The sequence below is a fragment of the Epinephelus fuscoguttatus genome, linkage group LG13 (assembly GCF_011397635.1).
Source record: "Epinephelus fuscoguttatus linkage group LG13, E.fuscoguttatus.final_Chr_v1".
Lineage (NCBI taxonomy): Eukaryota > Metazoa > Chordata > Actinopteri > Perciformes > Serranidae > Epinephelus > Epinephelus fuscoguttatus.
Genome location: NC_064764.1, coordinates 7039435 through 7063669, shown reverse-complemented (window position 1 = coordinate 7063669; position 24235 = coordinate 7039435). Strand labels below are relative to the sequence as shown.

Sequence of the window (24235 nt, the reverse complement as noted above, 5' to 3'; positions counted from 1 at the left end):
CTTTTTAACCGGTGCTCTTAGCGGGTGCACCTTTTCTTCTCTCTCTTTTATATATATCCAGAGGAACTTTAGATGCAACACTAAGCCCAACGCTTTCTAGCAGTCCAAAGATTTTCAGTCCAGTTACTTTTAGCATGGACTTTGAATTTCAGATTTCTAAATAGGAGTGAGGGTGGCACTTAAATGTGTTTTAAAGACAGGCTGAAGGAGAAAAAAAATAGTCTCGCAGAAACATACATTAGATTGTTGAGGCAGCAGTGTGAAAGAAGCCAGCAGTCAGTCAACCAGCTGCAGAACTGCTGACTTAAAATACACAGGCACCAGCTGCACAGATAGCAGGGTTGATGGTTTCTTCCTTTTCAGCCATCAAACATGGGAACTGTTAGTGTTTCCCTCTGCTATATTGCTGCCTTAAAATGGGGTGGAGGTTACTGTGTTCATGAAAAGAGTCCATGTGAATGCCCCCCCTCTTGCGGTATTCACAACCTCAGAAATAGAAATGTTCCAAAAAGCCCCAAGATCTCGAGTTGTGATGAGTTTGCTGACATATTCAGAAATGGCGAGGGCCATAGAAGTTCAATATATTGTAATTTTAGTTGTATAGATTCTTTCTTGTTATATATGTTTGCGATGAAAGCATCTAGTTGTGTATCACAACTGACCATCAAATTCTGCTTGAGAGTCTGGAACATTTAATTGGCCGTAAAGGTTTTGCACAAAGCTGGTTTAAATTCTATTTATCTGATTGATGTCAGTTCATTCATGTTCATGATGAATCATCTTTGCAATCTCAAGTTTGTCTCGACCAATACTGTTCACTTTATATATGCTTCCCTAAGGGGAACAACATTAGAAATCACTCTGTAAACTTCCATTGTTATGCAGATGATACACACTTTTATCTATCAATCAAGCCAGGAGAAATGGATCAGTTAACTAAACTTCAAACATGCCTTCAGGACAGAAAAACCTGGGTGAGCTCCAATCTCTTTCTGTTAAATTCAGACAAAAAATAGTTATTGTACTTGGCCCCAAACACATAAGAAACTCTCTATGTGAAGATATAGTTTTTCTGGATGGCATTGCTCTGGCCTCCAGCACAACTGTAAGGAACCTCAAAGTAATATTTCCCAGCAGAGCTCTACCCAAATTCAACTTAAGCAATGGTCTTATTAGCCAGAACTTAGTGCAAATGTGTAAGGGTGCAATTAAAGGAGCTCTATACAATATTCAGAGCATTAATATAGCAGCAAACAACCATTTGACATTTGACATCAGACTTTCAAAATCAGATACAGATGTGGTCGATGTCAGAATGCAACTGAGCCACAGTGCACACAGCCTACTGTGTGAGTATTGTAAAAAACGGTTATAGATTTGCCTAAATACTCCCATAGAGAGCTATAATTTTTTTATACCAAGTGTACACAAACATGCAACTATGAGATCTCTTAAACTCTGACACTAATCCAATAATCTGATCCTCACAGAGGCAGATGTCTTGGCCTGAACAGTTGGAGCTACACCACACAGACTGGATATAAAGATGGCATGACAGTTCCCCAAAAGTGAAGCCTAATATCTTGATTGCCCCCTGATGGCTGGCTGCAATAAAGGTCATAAACTCCTTCCCCTCTATGTTAGTGGATGAGACATGGGCCTAAATAAAAACTCAAAGTAGATGTCACATACATTTTTCCCACCAATGGTCTCTGTGGTTTAGTTAGTTCATATCACACTGATGTTGAAGTGTTAATTTTTTTAATAAGTTTTGCTTGAATTAGTTATTTGATACTATAAAAGGGATGTGAAATAATGATTGATAGCTGTGATTGACTTGTGATTGAGTCAGTGTGGGGGTGTGTGGTTTGGATCTTGATGCTGTGGTCCTCCAGTAGATCACTATTTGCAGACTGGCTCCAAATAACATCACAAGGCAACCAGGGCAAGATGACAGCACCTGTATCTGGGATATTTTGGGTTCATTTTTGCACAATGGGAGAAAGTGGAGACGCATCTTTCAGCTTCATATACAGTCTATCATGCTACACAACAACATCTGGTTTATCCAACAGCAACACCAATTCCTGATATTATGCAGTTGCTGGTAATTATCTGAGGTGTTTTCTTTAGGACTGGAGATATAGAGGTTTGACCTCATTATCTTTTATATTATCTTTGAATCAGCAACTACCAAGCTATTATCACTATCATTAATTAATGATAACTTGGTTCCTGATTTGATCCTTACACATTCATTTGTGAACCTTAGGTAAGATCATTTGTTGTGTCATCTATGCCCATGAAAATGTCAATGCTAAGTTTTTCTGAATAGATATTCTAATATCCCCAACACAAAATGAATATGAGGATTCTGTGTAGTTTGGTGGAGGAGAAATCACAAAACACTCTAATATTTTAGAGCTATTTTCAGTGTCTGCATTTGATTTGCAAAGCTCCCCTGAAAAGCATCCATCTCAGAAAAGTTGACTTATATCCACCAGCTATAATCCACATCACAATGAAGTTTAGTCAGGGAGCCGCAGAATTAAAGAGACCCACAGCTGTGACCATTTCAGGTGGTGTTTTTTTTTCTATTTGCACTATAAAGCGTTGATTTACTACAGCTTGTTAGAACAAGTTGTTTGTGAGATTAGTGGACGGAGACGGTAACATTTGGTTGACATTTTATCTCAAAGAAATTTAGATACGAGTACATGAACTTCCAATAACCCTTGTAATGTGTCAATCTTATCTCCACCTGAGTGCAACAGATACAGGCATAGTAACATCCAATGTACTGCATGTTCATTTAAATTGTGCATCCTTCCATGTCTTATATACTGCAAATATCAGCTGAGGTCCCAGAAGGTGTTGAGTAATCCAGTGGAAACACAGTGTGAAATGTTGCAGAGCTCTGGAAGGAAATGTCCCGTCTTCTCACAAAGCCTGCAGAATAAAACCTGACTCACACTGTGTTTATATCTCTAATTTTAGCTGTCGCACTCTTAAAGGATGGCAGCACTTCTGAGGATCTCTGTCATTTTCAGCTCAAACCTTATAATAGCCGTTGATATTGTGAACTAAATAAGAAATCTGTGAGACAAATATATGAAATAACTCAAAGTAAGAAAATCCTGTGGTCACAAACGGCTATATAATCTGTTGGTTTTTATCTCGAGCAGTAATTGGAAAATAGCGGGAGCCGATAACACAGGCAGTCAGTGGAAAATGAGGTGCAGTAAAAGTGGGAAGTGTCACTGACAGAGAATACAGATTTGATGGTTTTTCTCACCTCAAACAATCACTTACCATACAATCCTATTAGTTCAGCTTTTTTATACCTTTCAGAGTTTTTCAGTTATTGGACTTCAAGTTTTATCATTTTTATACACCTTCTCAGATTTGTATATTCTGAGAAGGTGTGTACAGTACAGGCCAAAAGTTTGGACACACCTTCTCATTCAATGCGTTTTCTTTATTTTCATGACTATTTACATTGTAGATTCTCACTGAAGGCATCAAAACTATGAATGAACACATGTGGAGTTATGTACTTAACAAAAAAAGGTGAAATAACTGAAAACATGTTTTATATTCTAGTTTCTTCAAAATAGCCACCCTTTGCTCTGATTACTGCTTTGCACACTCTTGGCATTCTCTCCATGAGCTTCAAGAGGTAGTCACCTGAAATGGTTTTCCAACAGTCTTGAAGGAGTTCCCAGAGGTGTTTAGCACTTGTTGGCCCCTTTGCCTTCACTCTGCGGTCCAGCTCACCCCAAACCATCTCCATTGGGTTCAGGTCCGGTGACTGTGGAGGCCAGGTCATCTGCCGCAGCACTCCATCACTCTCCTTCTTGGTCAAATAGCCCTTACACAGCCTGGAGGTGTGTTTGGGGTCATTGTCTGTTGAAAAATACATGATGGTCCAACTAAACGCAAACCGGATGGGATGGCATGTCGCTGCAGGATGCTGTGGTAGCCATGCTGGTTCAGTGTGCCTTCAATTTTGAATAAATCCCCAACAGTGTCACCAGCAAAACACCCCACACCATCACACCTCCCCTCCATGCTTCACAGTGGGAACCAGGCATGTGGAATCCATCCGTTCACCTTTTCTGCGTCTCACAAAGACACAGCGTTTGGAACCAAAGATCTCAAATTTGGACTCATCAGACCAAAGCACAGATTTCCACTGGTCTAATGTCCATTCCTTGTGTTTCTTGGCCCAAACAAATCTCTTCTGCTTGTTGCCTCTCCTTAGCAGTGCTTTCCTAGCAGCTATTTGACCATGAAGGCCTGATTCGCGCAGTCTCCTCTTAACAGTTGTTCTAGAGATGGGTCTGCTGCTAGAACTCTGTGTGGCATTCATCTGGTCTCTGATCTGAGCTGCTGTTAACTTGCGATTTCTGAGGCTGGTGACTCGGATGAACTTATCCTCAGAAGCAGAGGTGACTCTTGGTCTTCCTTTCCTGGGTCGGTCCTCATTGTGCCAGTTTACGTTGTAGCGCTTGATGGTTTTTGCGACTCCACTTGGGGACACATTTAAAGTTTTTGCAATTTTCCGGACTGACTGACCTTCATTTCTTAAAGTAATGATGGCCACTCGTTTTTCTTTAGTTAGCTGATTGGTTCTTGCCATAATATGAATTTTAACAGTTGTCCAATAGGGCTGTCGGCTGTGTATTAACCTGACTTCTGCACAACACAACTGATGGTCCCAACCCCATTGATAAAGCAAGAAATTCCACTAATTAACCCTGATAAGGCACACCTGTGAAGTGGAAACCATTTCAGGTGACTACCTCTTGAAGCTCATGGAGAGAATGCTAAGAGTGTGCAAAGCAGTAATCAGAGCAAAGGGTGGCTATTTTGAAGAAACTAGAATATAAAACATGTTTTCAGTTATTTCACCTTTTTTTGTTAAGTACATAACTCCACATGTGTTCATTCATAGTTTTGATGCCTTCAGTGAGAATCTACAATGTAAATAGTCATGGAAATAAAGAAAACGCATTGAATGAGAAGGTGTGTCCAAACTTTTGGCCTGTACTGTATATTGTGAAGAATGTTAAAAGTGGCAGACCGACTGGGTGACATCACAAACTTTTTTATCTCTTGACCTATACAGACGCTTGAACTGTAAATAGTTGGAGTCAACCGACATTTCAACTGCTTTCTATTCTTACACTTTGAATGATATTTCAGGGATGTCAGTTTCGGTAAATTTTTGATAGCCAGACACCCATTAACCAGAAACATTATAAAAAAAAAAAAAAAAGATAAAAAGACCTTTTTTTACAGTTAATATTCTGCCTTATATTTTCTTTTGGCCTTGCTGACAGTCATGTGGCTAACTGTGTTAACATGTGGAAACATGGTGCCTACACTTCTGTCCCCACTGCTTAACTAGCCACTCTGTACTGCACACTGGCCAGGCAGGCCCTAGCTAGCGACTCTGCTTTTTCAGTGATCACCTCTGGTAACACCATACTGCCCCAGGGGTTTTGACACAACATAGTTAACAATGCTAAAGGGGTTTTACGACTCCAAATTAAGCCACGTACTTACAAGGGCAATGTAGGGGGAGACGAGAGGGTGGGCACAATATCCTGCAGCAACGCCACCATGGGTCAGGACAGCATGAAAAGCAGTAGAATGAGCGGCTGACAAGGAAACTGTGGAAGATTAAAGGTCGTATGTCAGTGACAGCTGTCGAGGAGCCACACTTTGGTGTCAGTTCTATTGGAGTCAATGGGGTGGGCACTGCAACTCACATCTTAAGCCATCATATCTTTGTTGTTTCAACTGTGACTGAAAAAACCTTCCTCCAGACCAAAAAAAACATTATGTGAGGCTTACTGACATTTTTTTAAATCTAAGTATGCAGCCTCTGCTGTATAGAGACTTGATCTGTTTGGAGACCAATAACAAGGAAACTGAACATGTATATTTAGATAAAAAAAAAAAACATCAGTAAGCATCACTTAATGTGTGTATGTGTGAGTTTTTTAAAGGATATTTAAGGCCAAAAACAGAAGACTAAAGATATGACAGGTCAAAGTATGATTTGCCACACCCACTCCATTGACTCCAATAGAACTGACACCAAGGTATGGCTCTGTGAACACTGTCACTATTGTCATGACCGTTTCTCCTTTTAAAGTTTCTTTGGTAGCTGACAGGAAGTAAACAGGGACCAAAGCTTCTGCCCTAACAAGTGAATAGTAATGAAATAGTATACAGAACTTCATGCATAATCTGTCAAAAATATTCTTGGCAGCTAAACCATTGACATCCCTAACTTCAAATCATATTTTAAAGTTTGTTGCTGCTGACACTTAATCTATTAATACTGACTTCAATCTATTACTCTTTGACACTATTACTCACTGACACTTAAACTGCTTTCAGTGCTTACTCTTTAAATGTTAGTACTACTTTGGTGCAATACAAAGTGACACTTCAACTGCCTACAGAGCTAACAATTAATATGGTTTGAGCCAGGGGCGATTGCTCTGAGACAACAAGGGAGGCTGACCTTCCCCTAAAATTTCATAGAAGAAATGGTCAAATATGCACTATTGAATTTACATTAGAAAAAGAATTTACATTGCATTAAACGTGCGCTAGGATGCGTTTAACAGCATGACTATGATGTTCAAACGTCAGCTGTTTATTACCAGTTTTCAAACGCGACCTCCCTGTCATACATTCTCGTGTCAGCACGGTGGACACGGATGCCTTCAAGCATTCCTATGAGACAACGCTGAGCATATTTTTTTTCATGCAGCAAAGCCAGACGGTCAGTGGATAAATGTAACAAAATCGTCACTTCCAGGGACGTTCAGCTTCCTGGGACCTAATGGAGCGGTAGGTGGGAGAGGACGCTCGGTGTATGCATGATGATTGGAGGAATTGTCTAAAAGGCTGAACCTCTTTGTGATTGACAGCGCTTTTTGAGCTCAGTCCCATGCGGATATTTGCGAGTGGAGTCTTTTGACAGAGTGCCGTCCGGAGTTCCTTATTTCCATAAGCGATATAGCTCATTTTCACCATTTGGACAGTACGGTTCAGGTGTTTAAACCCATCTGAAAATCAGTGAGATGTGTTTTGCTGTGGTTCTATGGCATGGACCATGAGGGAATTAAATTTAAAAGCACAGACACAGGAAGTGGCCTTGCTCAACAGTCTGACAGGAGTCACGTTAATTTAAAGGGCTGGTACTTGTGGTTATTACACAGGCTAGTTAATAACATGTCAGAATGGAAATCTTAAGTGTGGGATCATTTTGAGAAGGTGAAAGACAAACCCAAGATGATATGTAAACTCTGTAGGCAAACATTTGCCTATCATTTGTCAACTACAAACATGCCTTATCATCTGAAACATGAAAGTGGCTAAATGCCCATGAGCCTCTTAACACAATCATAACTGCTTTGCTGACAGTGTAATTAACAGGCAGCTTGCTCAGTGTGTGGCGTGCACTTGTACAGTAGATAAAATATAGGCCTATATTAATGAAGGTTCATTAGTGCGGTTTTGTATTTCTCTGTAATGTAGCACAGTGTTAACAATGTTACTTATACTATTCTTTCTCAGACCTTGACTCAAAGCATTGTGTTCCCCTGCCTAAAATATACAATTTAATAATAAATTTAATATTGTAAAAATGCTGAGGACTAGTCGACTAATGGCCCTAAATGATGACTTTTGGTCGATTAGAAAAATTCTTAGTCGAGCCTAGTATTATAGCCATATTGTTACTGCACAACATATAAAATGGGTAACACAAACATATTGTTTCTAATTAAGAGGAACCTAAGCACAAAATAATGCAGTACAGCCTTTAAACAATGAAAAGCCAGAAGTCTGTAGTCTGACTGCTGCTTGAGAAGTTCTAAAGTCTTTCATGTCTTTCAGATTACATCAGATAAAAGCAGATAAAAGAAACGTTTGGATTAACACAGCTTTGTCTTTAACATTGACAGTATATGAAAGCTGTGTGAAGGCCCTTTATACCCACATGGGTGTTTTTACTAGGCTAATTAGACATCCGCTCAGGTTGATGGTAGGTGGAGCTTTATGACTCCATTGGATTACATGTACCAATAAGAATGTTAAAGATGTTATTTGCCCCATCCTAAAGGATGCAACAAAGCTGAAAAGAGAGTGACAGATATGTTGGTCAAGCTCAGTCTGCACATGATCACCAGGGAGAGAAGCAGTCTTATCAACACAAATACTGCAGTTGAAATCACTTGTTTGTGTGCCATGGGTGTGCAGAGGCTTAAAACTGCTTTCATACAGTGACAGTGTTTTCCCAGTAATAATCATGACAGTGTGACTATGAACCAGCATGCACAATACCAGGATCCTGAAACTAAAGCATCCTCTGACAGCTTTTCTCAATCAGCACTTTTTCACAAACTTTACCCTGAACATTGTTACCTGAAAATGTCATTTAAACTGAAAAATATTGTTAATAATTCAAACTATATTTTGAAATACTTACTTTGGCCAAGAAAATATTCACTATATTACATTTTCTTATCAGCCCATGCAGAAGCATGTGCGCTTCAGTAAGAGACGAGACACATCTGCCTTAAACAAAACCTCCTGATTAGAGACTCCAACATAACTGCTTTGATGGATGCTAAATAATTGATCAAATATCATATGTGCTTTACATGCCCCAAAGCATTTAATCAGATAATAACTTTTTAGATGTGGGCAAAATGGTTGTGTGAAGCATCTAATCTGCTGGAAATATAACAAAGGTTTTTTCCAACTTTATTCAGAAAATTCAATACATAAAATAAAGATGGAGAAGAGGTGGTTCCACCTGGAAATACAATTTAGTAGAAAGTAATTAAATGAAACCCAGGTTATTTTCTGTAGCAGCAAATTACAGATGTCCCCTAAACACATCACAAGCTGTCCATCAGTAGATAGTAGAGGATATTTTTACTTTACTTGAGTAATTCCTTTTTCTGATACTTTATACTTCTACTCCTTGAGCATACAATATGGTACTTTTTACTCCACTGCATTTATTTTACAGCTATAGTCACTAGATACTTTTCAGATCAATTTTATATGTAAATATATGATCAGTTAAAATAAACTGCTATTTCTAGCTACATTTTAAAAATGCCAGAGTTAAAAATGCCCAGCTTAAATGAAATGTTCTTTCCTCTATCATCTGCAGAGGGCTGAAAAGCAACAGTGAACAGGCAGTGAGTTGTGGTACTACTTCTCTTAAGAGGGTGATGTAGCTGTATGCAATACCTGCAAAGCAAAGATAAGTCAGGGATTTAGCAAATCCAGTCAAAAGAATACCACCAGTTTATGGTCTCACCTGAAAGTGAGCCACAGAGATCTCTACATGGAGAAGTTCATTTCTAAAATAGGTTGATAGTGTATGTGTTAAATATTTTTTAAAAATAAAAACGTAGGCTAGTATAAAAATATTATTTTAAAATTATATATTTTTTTTAGAAAGCAGCCCTCTGTACCTTTGCATGGTGCAAAATCAGAGCACAACACACTGAAAAGGTTTACTTTCATTCCACGTCAAAAATTCTATATGTCAGCCGCCATCAGTATTGGTCTCTAAAAATTCCACATCAGTTACTTTGCACTTAAAGCCACAGTGTGTAGGAATTTCTCCCGTCTAACATTGAAATCATATATTGCATTCAAACGGATAGCGCACTCTAGCGCCTCACTGTTTCAAACGAGTATAACGCGTGCAACAACGGTAGTCGCTGTGTACCAAAAAGCTATGATAACGTTGATGAAACCATGTCATCCGATACTTCAAGGAGTATTCACTCAGGCTCCTACACAGACACACGGGACGCGAGTTGACAAACCCCCTCCTCACCATGCTGGCTGTGTTTACAACGTAGGACTGTTAGGGCGGGTGTAAATCAAAACAAACCAATCACGTCTTGTCCTTTGACAACTGACAAGTGGCTCAACCTCACACACCTCATCCCTTTCCTCGCAACACAGCGCCGCTAACAGCTGTTAGTGGCCAGCGGGACTACTGCCGCATAACAAAGTCCCACTCTTTGAGCATAATGCAGGATCATGCACATGCAGCATCACGGGAGACGGAATCCTCATCGCCAAGAAGGTGCAAATGGGAGTCAAAAAGGCAGCGTGACCGGTGATTGCATTACCATTCTCCCTTAGCAGCTCTCTCCACCTGGGAAAGGCTACCCCGATGTGGACCCTCATTTTTTTAATTCACCGGTCACGTTGCCTTTTCTATTGCTTTCTTGGTGACGAGGATTACGTCTCCCATGATGCTGCATATGCGTGATCCTGTATTATGCTCAAAGAGCGGGACTTTGTTGCAAATTTGCCGGGGTAGTAGCGACGCGCCTCTTGCTCCTCTCCTGGAGCTCCTCAGTCACGCAGTGCTGGCCTGGCTCTCAACGAAAACACCGAAGGCGGGGCTGTATGTCCCTTGCTGGCGGATGTATTCTCAAGATGGCGAAACATTATGGAACCCCACAGACGACTTACCTGCACAATGTACAAGCGAATCTGAAATTCTCCTTTTACGAGAATAAGTCAGATTATTGTTGGAGGTAATAGTACACCAGTGATGACATATTTATGAATGCAGACATCAATTTTTGCCAATAAACAACTGAAAATGTTACACAATGTCCCTTTAAAGCTGCAGTAGGTAGAAAGCCTGAAAACAATTTATTTTTGAGTCTCATCTGAGTTAAATTTTGTTCATCTCCCTGAGCCCCTCCTACCAGACGAGCACGCGAGTATTTTATCCTACTTGGTTCCATTTCTCCCTCTCTAGGAGCCTCGGCTCTCCCTCACTGCGCAGCAGCCCCCTCCATCCCTCCCTCGCGGACCCACACATACTCCCAAGGCTCGGCTCTTGCTCTCCGCAGAGAGCCCTTGACTCCACTCCCACGGCCGACCCTCGCGCCCTCCGGCCGGGCCCGGCCCCACCTCACCCTTCCCCTCCCTCCGGGGCTCCAGGGAACTGAGTTCTGTCTTCCTTTTTTTGGGTTGTTTAGCCGTGGAGGCAGTTGTAGCCAATGCCGGGTTAGCTATTTTACCTGGTGCACTGTTCGCCATTGCCGCTTGCTCTCCCCTTCTGTCGGTGGCACGGGAACGTGCGTATGCAGTAGAACAGCCAATAGGAACACAGTGGTCTGAGCTGACCTTTGATTGGTTGATGCACATCGGCACGATACTAATTCTTTAGAGGCTGAACAGAGCCATGGAGAGGTGCAGAAACCTATTGTTTGTCTCAGATCACTTGATTTACATTATGCTTAGAGGATATTATAAAATTTTTACTCACTTATACCAAAACAATGTTGCCTACTGGAGCTTTAATTTACATTTGAATAACTAAATATTAATGATTGCTTAAACTTTAATGAATTAAAAGAAGCAGATTTAATGGATATTATCATGGGCTGCTTCTCTGTGGTTGTATGTTTAACAATATCATTTTCAGTGTCGACTCTCCACTCAAGAAGTCCGCCAAAGGGTGTACATTAAGATACTCATGTACCACCAAAGTGAAATATTACTTTCACAGCACATCCACAAATAGTCCGAACTGTCCCAGCAGATAAATGTGTCAGGACAGTGCAGCACTTTAAAGACAATGCTAAAACTGTGAGAAGGAGCTCAGGTAATACCTCACCCCTGCTGTTACTGAATCACTCTATGGCAACACTTCAGCGGCGCTCACTCTGTGCTCTGATACAGCAGCACAACATATTTATTTTGGTTATTATGTGTTTCCGACATCTTAATTAATGGAAAAGTTGAAGTGACAAAGCTTATTACTATCTATTATCAACTGTAAAACTTCATTTAAATTTCATTTACATTATGCACTGCCAGAAGAACTGTTCTGATTGAAATTCAGGACAAATACACACAAATGTCACTCTGGTACACGGTGATTATATTCCATATGTACCAATTATGAGCATGGAGAATATATGCAGTGCTGTGCCGCATTTTTGTTAAACAAATATCACCAAAATGAATCTCAGACAGCACAACAGGAAAACATAACTTTTAAAGCGCTTAGTGGGGATCTCATTTAATTCGTGCGTGGGAATTCTAAGATTCAGCACTTGAATCTAAATTATGCTGTTGAGCTAATTTATGGGGAAAAGGGTGAGATTTCTTATCAATTTTGGAGCGCTGAGGGAACTTTAGTCTAATGAGAATCAGCATGGTCGGCTGCACAGGGAAGGGTAAGCAGTCCAATGTATTCAAGAGTCTGGAGAACCTTTGATTGCTCTGCTAAATGAGATTTTGACCAAATTAATCCAACAATTTTGGACACTGGTTGTATTTCTGTAGTTTTGAGAAAAGGCACAGAATACTGTCGAGACAAGCAGTTGGTTTGTAACAGTTGTATATACATGGATCAGTTAATTCAGTATAAACTAGAATCCATCTTGCTGTGGTATCACTCCAGCCACAATGACCCCTTTCCTACTTCCTACCCTCAAACTTCCTGCACCCTTTGCTCAGACCACACCCATTGTCAAACCCAACCTCCATTTTGATCTCAACTTCACAGCTGTAAAGTTTTGTGACAAGTGCAGCATTATCACATTCACAATATCTGTCCACAGACAGATATACAAAAAGAGCTTTTGTGGTTGTTCCCGCTACAATATGTCACCAGGAACTCATTTTGCCATGAAGACACACATGCACACATGCAGGCACACACACGCAGACACACACACACACACACACAAACACAAACACACACACTCACAAGGTGAAAACAATACCAGCCGTTGCAATGTTGTTTTGGCTGGCAAACATAATTTGTTCAACACAGGTCTTTTGTACCTTGCTTTTAAATTAAATTTTGTTTGAAACAGTGACTGGACTGCCCTTGACACACAAAAAATCAACTATTTCTTGGATGGAGTGGTGTATTCCCTACAGTATCAGTCTGCTCTGTGATCTTTATTATCCACCTAAATCAAGCTCGACTAAGCAGTGAAATTAGATGGTGGTTGTTATATGAGCCAACATAAAGATGTCATCCAGATAAATGGTCAGTTGGGACAATAAAGTTGATAGCAGATATTTTTGGTGATAAAAGCCTGAATTTCATCATGAAATAAAACTTATCGAATTCTGAGCACTTGTGAATGCATTACTGTAATTTACATTTCCTGCATCACTACTAATGTAGTCAAGAATATCTTGAAATGATCTTTGATTACCTGCTGTGTAACAAGACAGTTCTGGTCAGAAGCTCCAGTTCATTACAGTTCATGTTCAGTGTTGGGCAAGTTACACTCAAAATGTAATATATTACATATTACTGGTTACCTTCTTTTGAAAGTAATAAGTTACATTACAATACTACTCTGTGTAGAATAATAAGTTACTAATAAATGAATAGCCTTGGACACAGGGAGGGTCAGGCAGAGGCTTAAAGTCTGATAATTATGAGATATGGATAAATATTTGTGGGCCTGGGAATAAATATATTCAGGATGTTAGACTGACACAGCAACGAAATCAAGGTAACAAAATAAAGATTGAAGCTAAAGCCTGCAGATCACAGAGTAAAAGTGAACCACCACATCACTGCTGATCGCCACAGAAGACAATGAATATAAAGGGAAACTGCTGATATTGAACCAGCTGTGTGGCATCACAGTGTGTGCAGATGAACGCTGTTTGGCTTCACCCCCGTGCTGCTGCCAGCACCCAGACTGGCAGCTGGACTGTCGGGGGGCTGCGGAAGAAGTCAAACAACGTTCATCTGTGCACAATGCAATGACACACAACTGGTTGAATATCAGCAAAGTTTCCCTGCTTCCCTTCACTGGTTCCCTTACAGAAGGGTCGGCCTTTTTTTCACTGTTATAATCATTAAAAAGCAAATGCAGCATGTGTATACATTCAGTAGGCTATATCTTCAGTAGCTAGCTAGCTAACCCTACACTTTTCAGGGTTTGATTTTGGTTTTGGAACAGGGAAGAAACGTTTATCTTTTTCCAACTTCTCCAGGTAACGCGTATCATTAATACACGACGTGCCCCAGGTACAGCATTCAGCTCCAAATTCACAGCCTGAAAATGACGGAAATCTGAAACGACTGCCTTAGAGTCAATGGAGCACAGCTTAGCGAAGGGTCAATTAAGGGCACTAAAATGAGCACTGTTGATGTCATGCAATGTCACTGTACCACACACCACCACAGTAAAATTAATAATTTGTCCGCCAAAATATATTAATTAGCTTATAAACTAGGATGTTAATCAGAATATTCCAACATGGAAAAAAACTTAAGCGTGTAGAGAGTAACCTTATCACTCAGACATGTATGGGTTTATTTATTTATTTTTTTTATTAATGCTTAACAAACATGACAAAACAAGACAGGTGGGACACGGTTACACTAAGACACATGACATGACGCAACAATACTAGTGACTGAGTGAGTATGTGTATGTGTGTGTGCGCGCATGTGTGCGTGTTTGTATTATGGCTCGAAAGGAACCGATAGTAAAATAACCATAACAATCATAATAATAATAATAATAATAGTAGTAGTAATAATAACAACAACAGTATTAATAATAATAATATACTACTACTAATAATATATTAGTAGAGATGATAATAATAGCAATAATATTAATCATCATCATCAAAATGGAGGGATGGGGAGGAGAGGAGAAGAAAAAATATATACATACACATAAGTCCAAGTTATTATATTAATATATAATAATTAATATGAATCAGAGTCAGAGGTTACCTCGGATCCCCCTGCGGCCGCAGCGTAGGCCAAGCCCCGCCACACACACGCACGCACGCACGCAACCCCCCCAATCCCTTATCCTCCTTCCTATTTTTTGTTTTTTTCTTTCATTGTTATGTTTTTGTTTGTTTGTTTGTTTGTTTGTTTGTTTGTTTGTGTGTGTGTGTGTGTGTGTAAGTCTATCTCTGTGTGATGCATTAAAAACAAAGCGGAGAGTGCAGTGCGGGGCCAGTGCTACTGCCCGCCACGACATGCACGCCCCACTTGCCCTGTTCTTCTGTGTTTCCCCCCCCCCCCTTTTTTTCTCTTTTTTTCTTTCTTCCTTCTTTTGGTTGTTGTTGTCCCCCTCCCCCGCCCCCCGTTTCAAGCAGGGCCAGCCCACCCCAGCCCGCCGAGGATCTGAGGCAAAGCCCATGTAGTAGTAATAATTCATTCATTCATTCATCTTCTAACCGCTTCATCCTCTTGAGGGTCGCGGGGGGGCTGGAGCCTATCCCAGCTGACATTGGGCGAGAGGCAGTGTACACCCTGGACAGGTCGCCAGACTATCACAGGGCTGACACATAGAGACAGACAACCATTCACGCTCACATTCACACCTACGGACAATTTAGAGTTACCAATTAACCTAGTCCCCAATCTGCATGTCTTTGGACTGTGGGAGGAAGCCGGAGTGCCCGGAGAGAACCCACGCCGACACGGGGAGAACATGCAAACTCCACACAGAAGGGCTCCCACGCCCGGGATCGAACCGGCAACCCTCTTGCTGTGAGGCGAGAGTGCTAACCACCACACCACCATGCCGCCCCAGTAGTAATAATAATAATAATAATAGTAATAATAGCGATGACAATAATAATAATCATGTTGATGATGCAAAAACAAGGAGGCAGTTACCCTTATATATAGGTATATTTTCTTCCCCTCTCCGTTCAATGTTTATTTCTTCATAACATTAATAATAGTAGTAATAATAATAATAATAAAGTAGTAATAATAAGCGGTGCCCGCTGAACAACAGTAACAACAACAGCAACAACAAACAAAACAAAAGCAACAAAAACAAAAAAAGGGGCATGTATTTATGAGTGAATGAATGAATAGATGGATGAATGTTGAATTTAACAAAAGTATACTGGAGAGTGATCAGTGTATGGTTGGTAGACGGAAGAGAAGAAAGAGAAAAAAAAAGTTAATGCAAATCTACTATATAATCTACTATATAAATCTATACTATATAATCTACTATATAATAACAATGATGATGATAACAACAATACTAATAGCAGGGGTAAATATAGTGGTTGGTTCTCAGGCAAAAAAAAAAAAAAATCGGATAGGTTAGGTCTGTAAAAACTTAATTAGTGGCGACCAGATGGAGAGGGGTTCTGCTGTCGTGTGCTGGGCGGAATGTTCCATAGAGATGTGATCCATAACCAAGTTTTTCCATTGTGTAATATTTGTGTTATTTTTTGATTTCCAGTTCATGAGGATAGTTTTCTTAGCGATAGCTAGGGCTGTTAGGAGCAATTTATTGTTTGATTTGTTCAAGTTTGGGTGAAGTTAGTACAAATTTCTGTCATTTTCTGTCCTGTATAGTGAGTTCTGTGGAGTATGTTGTATTGAATTAGTTGTAGATTTGCATTTCTTGTCATGAGATAAATGTTTTGACAGATTTGGTTCCAGGAGTCGGCATCAGGAGCAATTGAGAGGTCATTTTCCCATTGTCTTGTGGGTAGAGACAGAGTTTCATCGGAGTGTGACATTATTCTATATATTTTGCTGAGGAGTTTTATTGTGGAGCAGATGTTAACTAGTTTTGAGATTGATGGGGGGAGGTCAAGGTTGGTGACTGTGGTGCTGCAAGTGACCTGAATTGATGATTTAAGTTGTAGGTATTCCAGAAATTGATTGCTGTATGTATTGTAGTTGATTTGCTAAGAAGTAATGATAAAAATTTGGTGCAGTAAGTCCTTCTTGTGTCTTTGGTTTTTGTAAGGTTGTTAGTTTAATTCTTGGTGTTTTGTTTTTCCAGTAAAATTTTGTTGTGATTGAGTCTAATGATTTGAACCAGGAAAGGGTGGGTTGGGTTGGAATCATAGTAAAAAGATAATTGATTTTTGGGAGTATTGTCATTTTGACTGTTGCTATTCTACCTATTATGGAGAGTGGCAGGTTCATCCAACGGAGAAGGTTGTCGGTTATTGTTTTAAGAATTGGGGTGTAGTTGATGCTAAACAGTTCTAACAGCCTGGGGGAAATGTTAATACCCAAATATGTAATGTGACTTGTGCATAAGGGAATAGGTGGAGGGTAGGCTGCCACATCCCAGCTGTTACTGTGCAATGGGAGGATCAAAGATTTAAGCCAGTTTATGGAGTAGTCAGAGATGCAAGAGAATGCTTCTATGAGTTTAATTGTTTTTGGAAAGGATGAGTGGGGGTTTTGTAAAAAAAGTAAAATGTCATCGGCATAAAGACTAATTTTGTGGTGTACGTTTTGAGTTTGGATACCTGTGATACTAGTGTTTTGACGGATGGCAGCAGCTAGAGGTTCAATGAAAATGGTGAATAAATAGGGAGAGAGTGGGCATCCTTGCCTTGTCCCCCTATGCAGTGTGAAAGGTTGTGATGTTAGTCCATTGGTGATAACTGTGGCTGAAGGTGTGGTGTATAGAATTTTAACCCAGTTAATAAATGATTCTCCAAAGCCAAATTTTTGCATTGTGGATATGAGAAATAACCAGTTGACCCTGTCAAATGCTTTTTCTGCATCCAGACTGACGATAATGTTTGGTTTTTGTTGTTGTGATGAGTAATCCATTATATTGAGGAGTCTGCGTGTGTTATTGGATGAGTGTGTATCTTTAATGAAGCCGGTTTGGTCGGGATGGATTATGGATGAAATTACTTTTTCGATTCTGTGAGTTTTAGTGATAATTTTAATGTCGACATTAAGGAGAGAGATTGGACGGTAGCTTGATGGTATTGATGGATCTTTCTTGGGTTTAAGGAGTAGGGATATTGTAACTGTGTTCATGTTTATTGGTATCTTTGAGTTGGTATCTTTTTTATTTCCATTGTGAGTCTGTAGAAGAGTGGGGCAAGAATGGGCCCGAAGTGTTTATAGAACTCAGCAGGGAAGCCATCAGGACCTGGTGACTTGTTATTGGGCATATGTTTGAGAGCAGTGGATAATTCATTTTCTGTTATTGGAGATTCAAGTGCAGCTTTTTGGTCAGGGGTAAGGTGTGGTAAGTCAGTGTTATTTAAAAATGAGTTTATATCGTTTTGGTTTGGGTCAGACATGTATGTTTATTGACTAATGATCTAAAGTCTCTCAGTTTATACTTGACCGTATTACTTGTACAAGTAACAAGACAAGGTGTGTTTGTAAATCCAATCTGACACAAAAATGAGAGAGCTCTTGTGAGAAGAGTGTTCTCTTTCTACATGAGTTAACAAAGGGTTACGTTCATCATGCAGTCATGCCACTTGGTGCTTTGCTGCTCCGTCTCCCCAGAAAGAGTGTGCAGAGTACTCTCTGCTTCTCCAAGACTATAGTATTCTGTATAACCAAACAGTATATTCCAACAACGCTCCAAATTTATGAACAGTCCACTTTGGTCCAGAGTGTGCTTTGGCACTTGGAGTGACTATTCCCAAATGCACCCTATGAGTCAACAGCAATGCTAGCACCTCTGTGAGGCTGTACATGGGCACAGCTGTCATTTGTGTTAAATGCATGATCACCATAACTATGTTTACATACACAAAAATATATTTCGTTTTTTGCCCTTATTCCAAAAAATCAATATTCCTGCTATGCTGTTTAACTAACTAACACGCCCTGTTCAGTTCATGTTGTTTATCACATCAAAATATGAAACAGCCATTTTGCTTCTTTGCATCAAAGTAGGATTTTTTTCAAAACATTTCCTACACTGGCAGACTTGTTAGACCATGCAAACATTACCTCCCTCTGTCATTCCCTCAACCACTGTCTCGAAAAAGTTGGTGTTACGTGATATTGGCACATGTCCAAAAGTCTGTTAAATCCCAAGTCTTTTATAAAGTTTAAAAGTGGGTGTGTTTCTCTTTCTAACCCAAAATTTTGGCTCTTCTTTTGGGTATGCAAACAGAAAAGAGGGTGTGCACATCAGGTATTAATTATAAAATGCTACATTTGGAAAAAACACTATAATTCTACTGCAATATGCTGTTTACATTACCCAAATCAATTTCAGAATACAGTCATATTGAGAATAACAGGTGAGTATTAGTGTGCATGCAAACATATCCAATGACAATTCCAACTTAATGATGTTTAGCAGGTATTATGTTTACCATTTTCACCATCTTATTGGAGTGTGTTAGCATGCTAAAATTTGCTAATTAGCACTAAACACAAGCTGAGGCTAACAGAATATCATAGTTTTGCAGGTGCTTGTTCATAAACCAAAGTATTGAACAAATGAAAACTTTGACAATGGTGCTCAAGAAAAGGTAAGGGACCTCAAATGCCATTATAAACCTGAGGGGAACATAAATGCATGTACCAAATTTCATGGCAATCCATCCAATAGCCTAGTTGCTGAGAAATTTTACTTAATTAAAACCACAAATGTCAGCCTCATGGTGGCACTGAATAAAAAGTCAGGGGATCACCAAAGACAGCAGGATTCAACAATTCACGGCAGTCCATCAAATAGTTAACAATTTGTCAGTCTGGAGCAAAGTGATAGACAGGTGGACACTGCCTTTCCTATAGCCATGCCGTTAGCATGGCTAAAAATGCAATGAATCATTGACAGAAATTCAGTTTCAACTTAAAGTTTACTGTAACATTACCTGAAAATCACGTATCACCTCAAATGGGGGGTTACAGGCACAACAGACTTCAATCTTTCAAAAAAGTCAGTAAAACATAGCTTTTCAGCTCTGAATTAGTTACACAGTATAATAATTTAAAAAAAAAAAAAAAAGCCAACTTAAGTCCATGAAACACTCCTTTGCATATACACAGCCATGCAAATCATACAATTAAACAAACTTCAGCAGCTATGCACAGTCACACTATTTAACCAAATGAATATAAACCACTGTGACTAACCGCATTCTCATTTCCTTTTTCCTGATACAGTAAATTAACTTTTGTGAATTGCAAAAGCTAATTTAGATAAGCCATGAAATCAAGAGTGCAGTCACCGCTTGTCTCCATCCTGCACCCTGTTCTGTGGTCTCTTACACTGTTTAACATGAATATTGTGACATGCGCAGTCACCAGTTGCTGTTACATAATAAGTACCGCCGATTGCGCATGCCTGCCATTATCCTCTGTAAACGTATGAAAGCTGTATTCTGGGGAATTCTGAGAAGTGATACTGTCTGATGCTGCCTGAGGCTATTAGTCCACTTGATGACAGGAGCCCAGAAGGATTTTCAGAATCACGTCATCCACAGGGTCATTATGAAACCTCATCACCTCTCGCTGTTAGAAGGTTCAAATACCCCTTTTCTGCTCTTGATTTTGTCTACGATGTCCTGATCATCTAAATACATGATATTTTTTAGCAGTCTTTTTGTGTAAGAAATCAAAGGATTTGAATTTTCCTTCTTGATTTCAAACACTGAACTAGGGTCTGCCTGGTGTAAAACTTTTCAAACCGGTAAATACTAAGCCAAACACTGAACCGGACTGGTATACAGAATTTTACCACAAGGTGTCAAACTTAATCAAGCCGCCACTCCCCAGTAAAACATAGGTGTGAAATCCAAAATTAATTATTACCCAAATTTTCAGGACTGTTTATCCTTCCGCTGAATATCTATTTCCAGTCAACAGCTGAATCAAGTCATGATCTGTGGATTACCAACCCATTCAGGAATTTTCAGTCTGGCTGAAAATTATCCAGATTGCTCTCATAGACTTTGATGTTGAGGCAGGTTTTTTTTTTAACTGCAGGCCCTACAGGAAGGTTCCAGGAAGGTTTGCACTGAAGTGTCATTGGATGGTCCCATTTTCCAAGCTGGGAATTTGTTCTTCTAACTATGGTGCGTTCACAAGCTTTTTAATTGTAGTGTGGAAACAACATGGAAGCTACAAAGAAAATGTGTTGTATGTCATTGGGTTTAAACATGTACGTACATACTTTATATATGATATCTTTAGATCAGAACAGTTAAATAAATACATAATGCTACACAATAAAGAGAAGGCTTCAATGATCAGTGACTGAAACTGGCTGATACTACTTACCAGCAAACAGAAGAAGAAGAAGAAAAGGAAGGAGATATACTTTATTAATCCCTGAGGGGAAATTCCATTTTTTCACTCTGTTGTCATATACACACAGGCCAGAAATATACACACATGCACAAAAAGGGGGCTACCTTGGACAGGTACCCTGAGCACCTGAGGGTTCAGTGCCTATTGACTGTCCCAATAGACTGAACTACTGGCGCCCCCAGTGATTGGCCTCAATAATGCAGATCGGAGAACTCTTATTAAAGTGCTTTTTAGTAATGCAATACAAATTGAATTTTGCACCTTGATGGTGTCAGCACAGGTTACTGATTTTAAACACCACCAAAAATACAGATGCTCCTTTTTCAATTGACCTAATAGTGTTGGGCATGTTGTTGGGCTCTGGTTGGCACATGCCAGCAGAGGTCAGTTTCTACTGGACGAACAGGGACCTGAGCTGAGAAAGATGGTAACTGTGAGGACTGAAGCCAGCCAGCAACACCAGAGAAAAACAGTGGTAGAGATTATTTTGACATCTGACTCAGTATATTATGTTTTTTTATCAACCAAACCAGAGTTATTGATTGTTGGAATAGTGGAAAGACTGAACAAGATGATTTTAGTGAGGTTTTTTTTTTTTTATTCATGTCAAGTTTGAATGATGTGTGTTTTACAATCAGTTAACAAGGCAATAAAGCTACAGAGAAACCTGAAATCAGAAGGTTTAGGGTTCTATCTTTCTGTTTAAAAAGTAATTAGGTGTAAGAATATTAACTTTCTTGACACTGTTGACTAAAAAAGGTATGAGAGCTTGTGGGACACTGAGAACTCACCACTTGTTTCTTTAAACAGATACCACCATACGCTACCCTGGAAATCCAGAGTTCTCGCTAGAGCACAATTTGAATTTGCTCGGCAAGTCACTCTGGCAATCAGTTATGATGCTCATTACCCATGCCATTGGGGCCGAGCTGCACCAATCACATAGGTGTATCTGATATAGGCGGGCCAGAGGCGAGCTAAACAGATGACCACAGTGCTGACGAAGTCCGGAATCAGTCAGTAAACATTGCAAGATGGCTATGGATGAACATCAGCTGTTTGAAACGGCTTTGGCATGAACGAGTTAGACTTGGCTTTATCTCTAAAAGAGGAACAGAAGACGGCTTTGCAAGGACATTTTTGCTGTTTTGCCGACCGGATACGGCAAGAGTTTAATCTACCAGCTAGCTCAGCTGGTAGCGCTCTGGATACGTCACCCCGTCTATTGTTCTGATTGGTCGTAATGTCATCCAATTGCGTGCAGTGATATTTTCAAATGCATGCTTGGTGCTGCCCCTCGAGTTGGGCCATTTGCATTACTCATAGCCAGACCCTAAATCTTTCTAGATTTGGGTCTGGATTTCCAGGCTAACCATACACTGTATAACCTGGTTGTCATATCCATGCCCGTAGAGTCAGTGTTTTTCGGCTCCCTCCCTTGTGTGTCTCACTCTCTCCTAGGGGCGGGTCCCTGGTGCAGGCAGCAGCTGCAGAATGCACACCTAGAGCTCATCACCTCATCACCACTCAGCTCTAATACTCCAGCTCTCCGGTCATTCTCCGCCAGATCGTTACAGTTCACCATGCGGTAACTTCCAGTTCAGGCCGACTTCCAGTTTGTGTAGATTTCAGTATGTATTCCTCGTGCTTCCTCGTGCTTACCTTGTGTTTCTCGTGTCCCAGGAATCATCCAGTTCTTGCTCAGCCGCTGCCTCCCCGGACCCGCTCCAGCCCCGGCTCCCCTCACTGCTACCCTCCACCTGCCATCACCATTCCCCCGACGCCTCTGCTCCTCTGCCTTCCCCGGGCCCCTCCACTGCCTCGCCACCTGGATCCCCCTCCTCACTTCCAACCTACCTTTCCCCCACCAAATAAACCTGTGTTCATTGCTCTGGGTCTGTGTCCTGGTCCTCTATACCCCCCCGAGTTATCACACAGGTGAAATGTCAGAAAGGTATGAAGGTATGAAAAAACGCATATGGGCTACTTTTTTGAATTTGCCATAATATATCATAATGGCAAATGCCGGTTCAGTCAGTGTGCATAAAATCAAACCTGTTTAAGGCTTGTACACTGGACCGGACTGACAAAACAGTAAAACAACCCAAACTCTGAAGAGCACAGATTCCTCAACACCTACTTAGCGATAAGTTGCAACAGTTTCAGACTGTGAAATCAAGCTTCATTTTCCTTAACCTCATTTCTCTAATTAACCATTGTAAGACAAGACTTCTGTTTACCAGCTTCCATCAGCGCTGCCTGTAAAACCTGCTGCTTTGTGAAAAAGTACACTGTTGTGATTGTGTTGATTTTCAGAGCAATCCGCTAATCATTACACTTAACTATTCGTCTTGTCATCACTGCTCCACTTGGTATGCTGCCTCTGTGGATACTGTGACAATTTTACATTTTCACTGTGAAGATAAACAGTAGGAGAGAATAAGGCACACTGCAGTGACAGTAACTGTGACATATTCATCTGTATGACATTAAACATTTACTTTGAGGCACTTTTCGGGAGCCGGCAGTTGGTTCTGTATGGTATCATGAAGATGTCAGTTAGCATTGCTCTTGATGCTTAAGGAGGTAGAGTGCTCTCTTATTCCTTGTCAAGTGTGTGTTCTTAATATTCTTTCCTGTTACAATAAAAGTCAGGGATAGTAGCCTGTAATTGTATGATGTTGCAGCTGTATCTGAGTATGATCCATGAAAACTGCCAAAACTGGAGTTACACATTGTTTGGACAACAGAGCAGTGGTATCATTAGTATTCATCAACCTGTCCATGCAACTGATATTAAAAGCTGCACTTATCCATGTTTTTCATATGAATCAAGTGGCTCTGTTGTCTAATGTGTAAGGTGTTGCTACTACTGTTGAACCCACAGAGAATTAACCTCAAACTCCAAAGCCCTCTCAGTTATATTTAACTTGAACTTTTCAGCATCTTTTTGTTGATTGTTTGCAGTGTTTGCATTGATTGCAGCAGCAGCAGCAGCAGCACTTTCTATTTATTCATTTTGTTGCGAAAACACTCAGGTAACGGACTCTGCATTAGCACCAGCACTTTGTTCTGGCTGGTGGAACACACACTTGCAGCGTTCTGCACTTCCTGGCACGGGCAGCTGCTGCAAAC

At 40.3% G+C, this 24235-nt stretch overlaps 3 protein-coding genes across 4 annotated transcripts in view; 1 reads left to right on the top strand and 2 right to left on the bottom strand.

Annotated features, from left to right (window-relative positions):
* LOC125899276 (signal transducer and activator of transcription 4-like) overlaps positions 1 to 4756 on the bottom strand; it is a 216598-nt gene extending 211842 nt beyond the window's left edge. Inside the window, exon 1 of the mRNA XM_049593439.1 lies at positions 4502 to 4756. Coding sequence (XP_049449396.1) covers positions 4502 to 4545 — 44 coding nt within the window. The 5' untranslated portion in view covers positions 4546 to 4756. The remainder of the gene's footprint in view (positions 1 to 4501) is intronic.
* gpr39 (G protein-coupled receptor 39) overlaps positions 1 to 24235 on the top strand; it is a 200400-nt gene that overhangs the window by 54543 nt on the left and 121622 nt on the right. Inside the window, exons 2-3 of one of the 2 annotated variants that reach the window (XM_049593452.1) lie at positions 22562 to 22688; positions 22784 to 24004. The exons of the other annotated variant lie outside the window; for it this stretch is intronic. Of the exons in view, the coding sequence (XP_049449409.1) occupies positions 22562 to 22688; positions 22784 to 23042 (386 nt within the window). The 3' untranslated portion in view covers positions 23043 to 24004. Of the gene's footprint in view, positions 1 to 22561; positions 22689 to 22783; positions 24005 to 24235 lie in introns of those variants that run through there. 2 annotated transcript variants of the gene reach the window in all.
* Positions 1 to 24235, bottom strand: part of LOC125899289 (ly6/PLAUR domain-containing protein 1-like) — a 37290-nt gene that overhangs the window by 3701 nt on the left and 9354 nt on the right. The gene's annotated exons all lie outside the window — the stretch shown is intronic.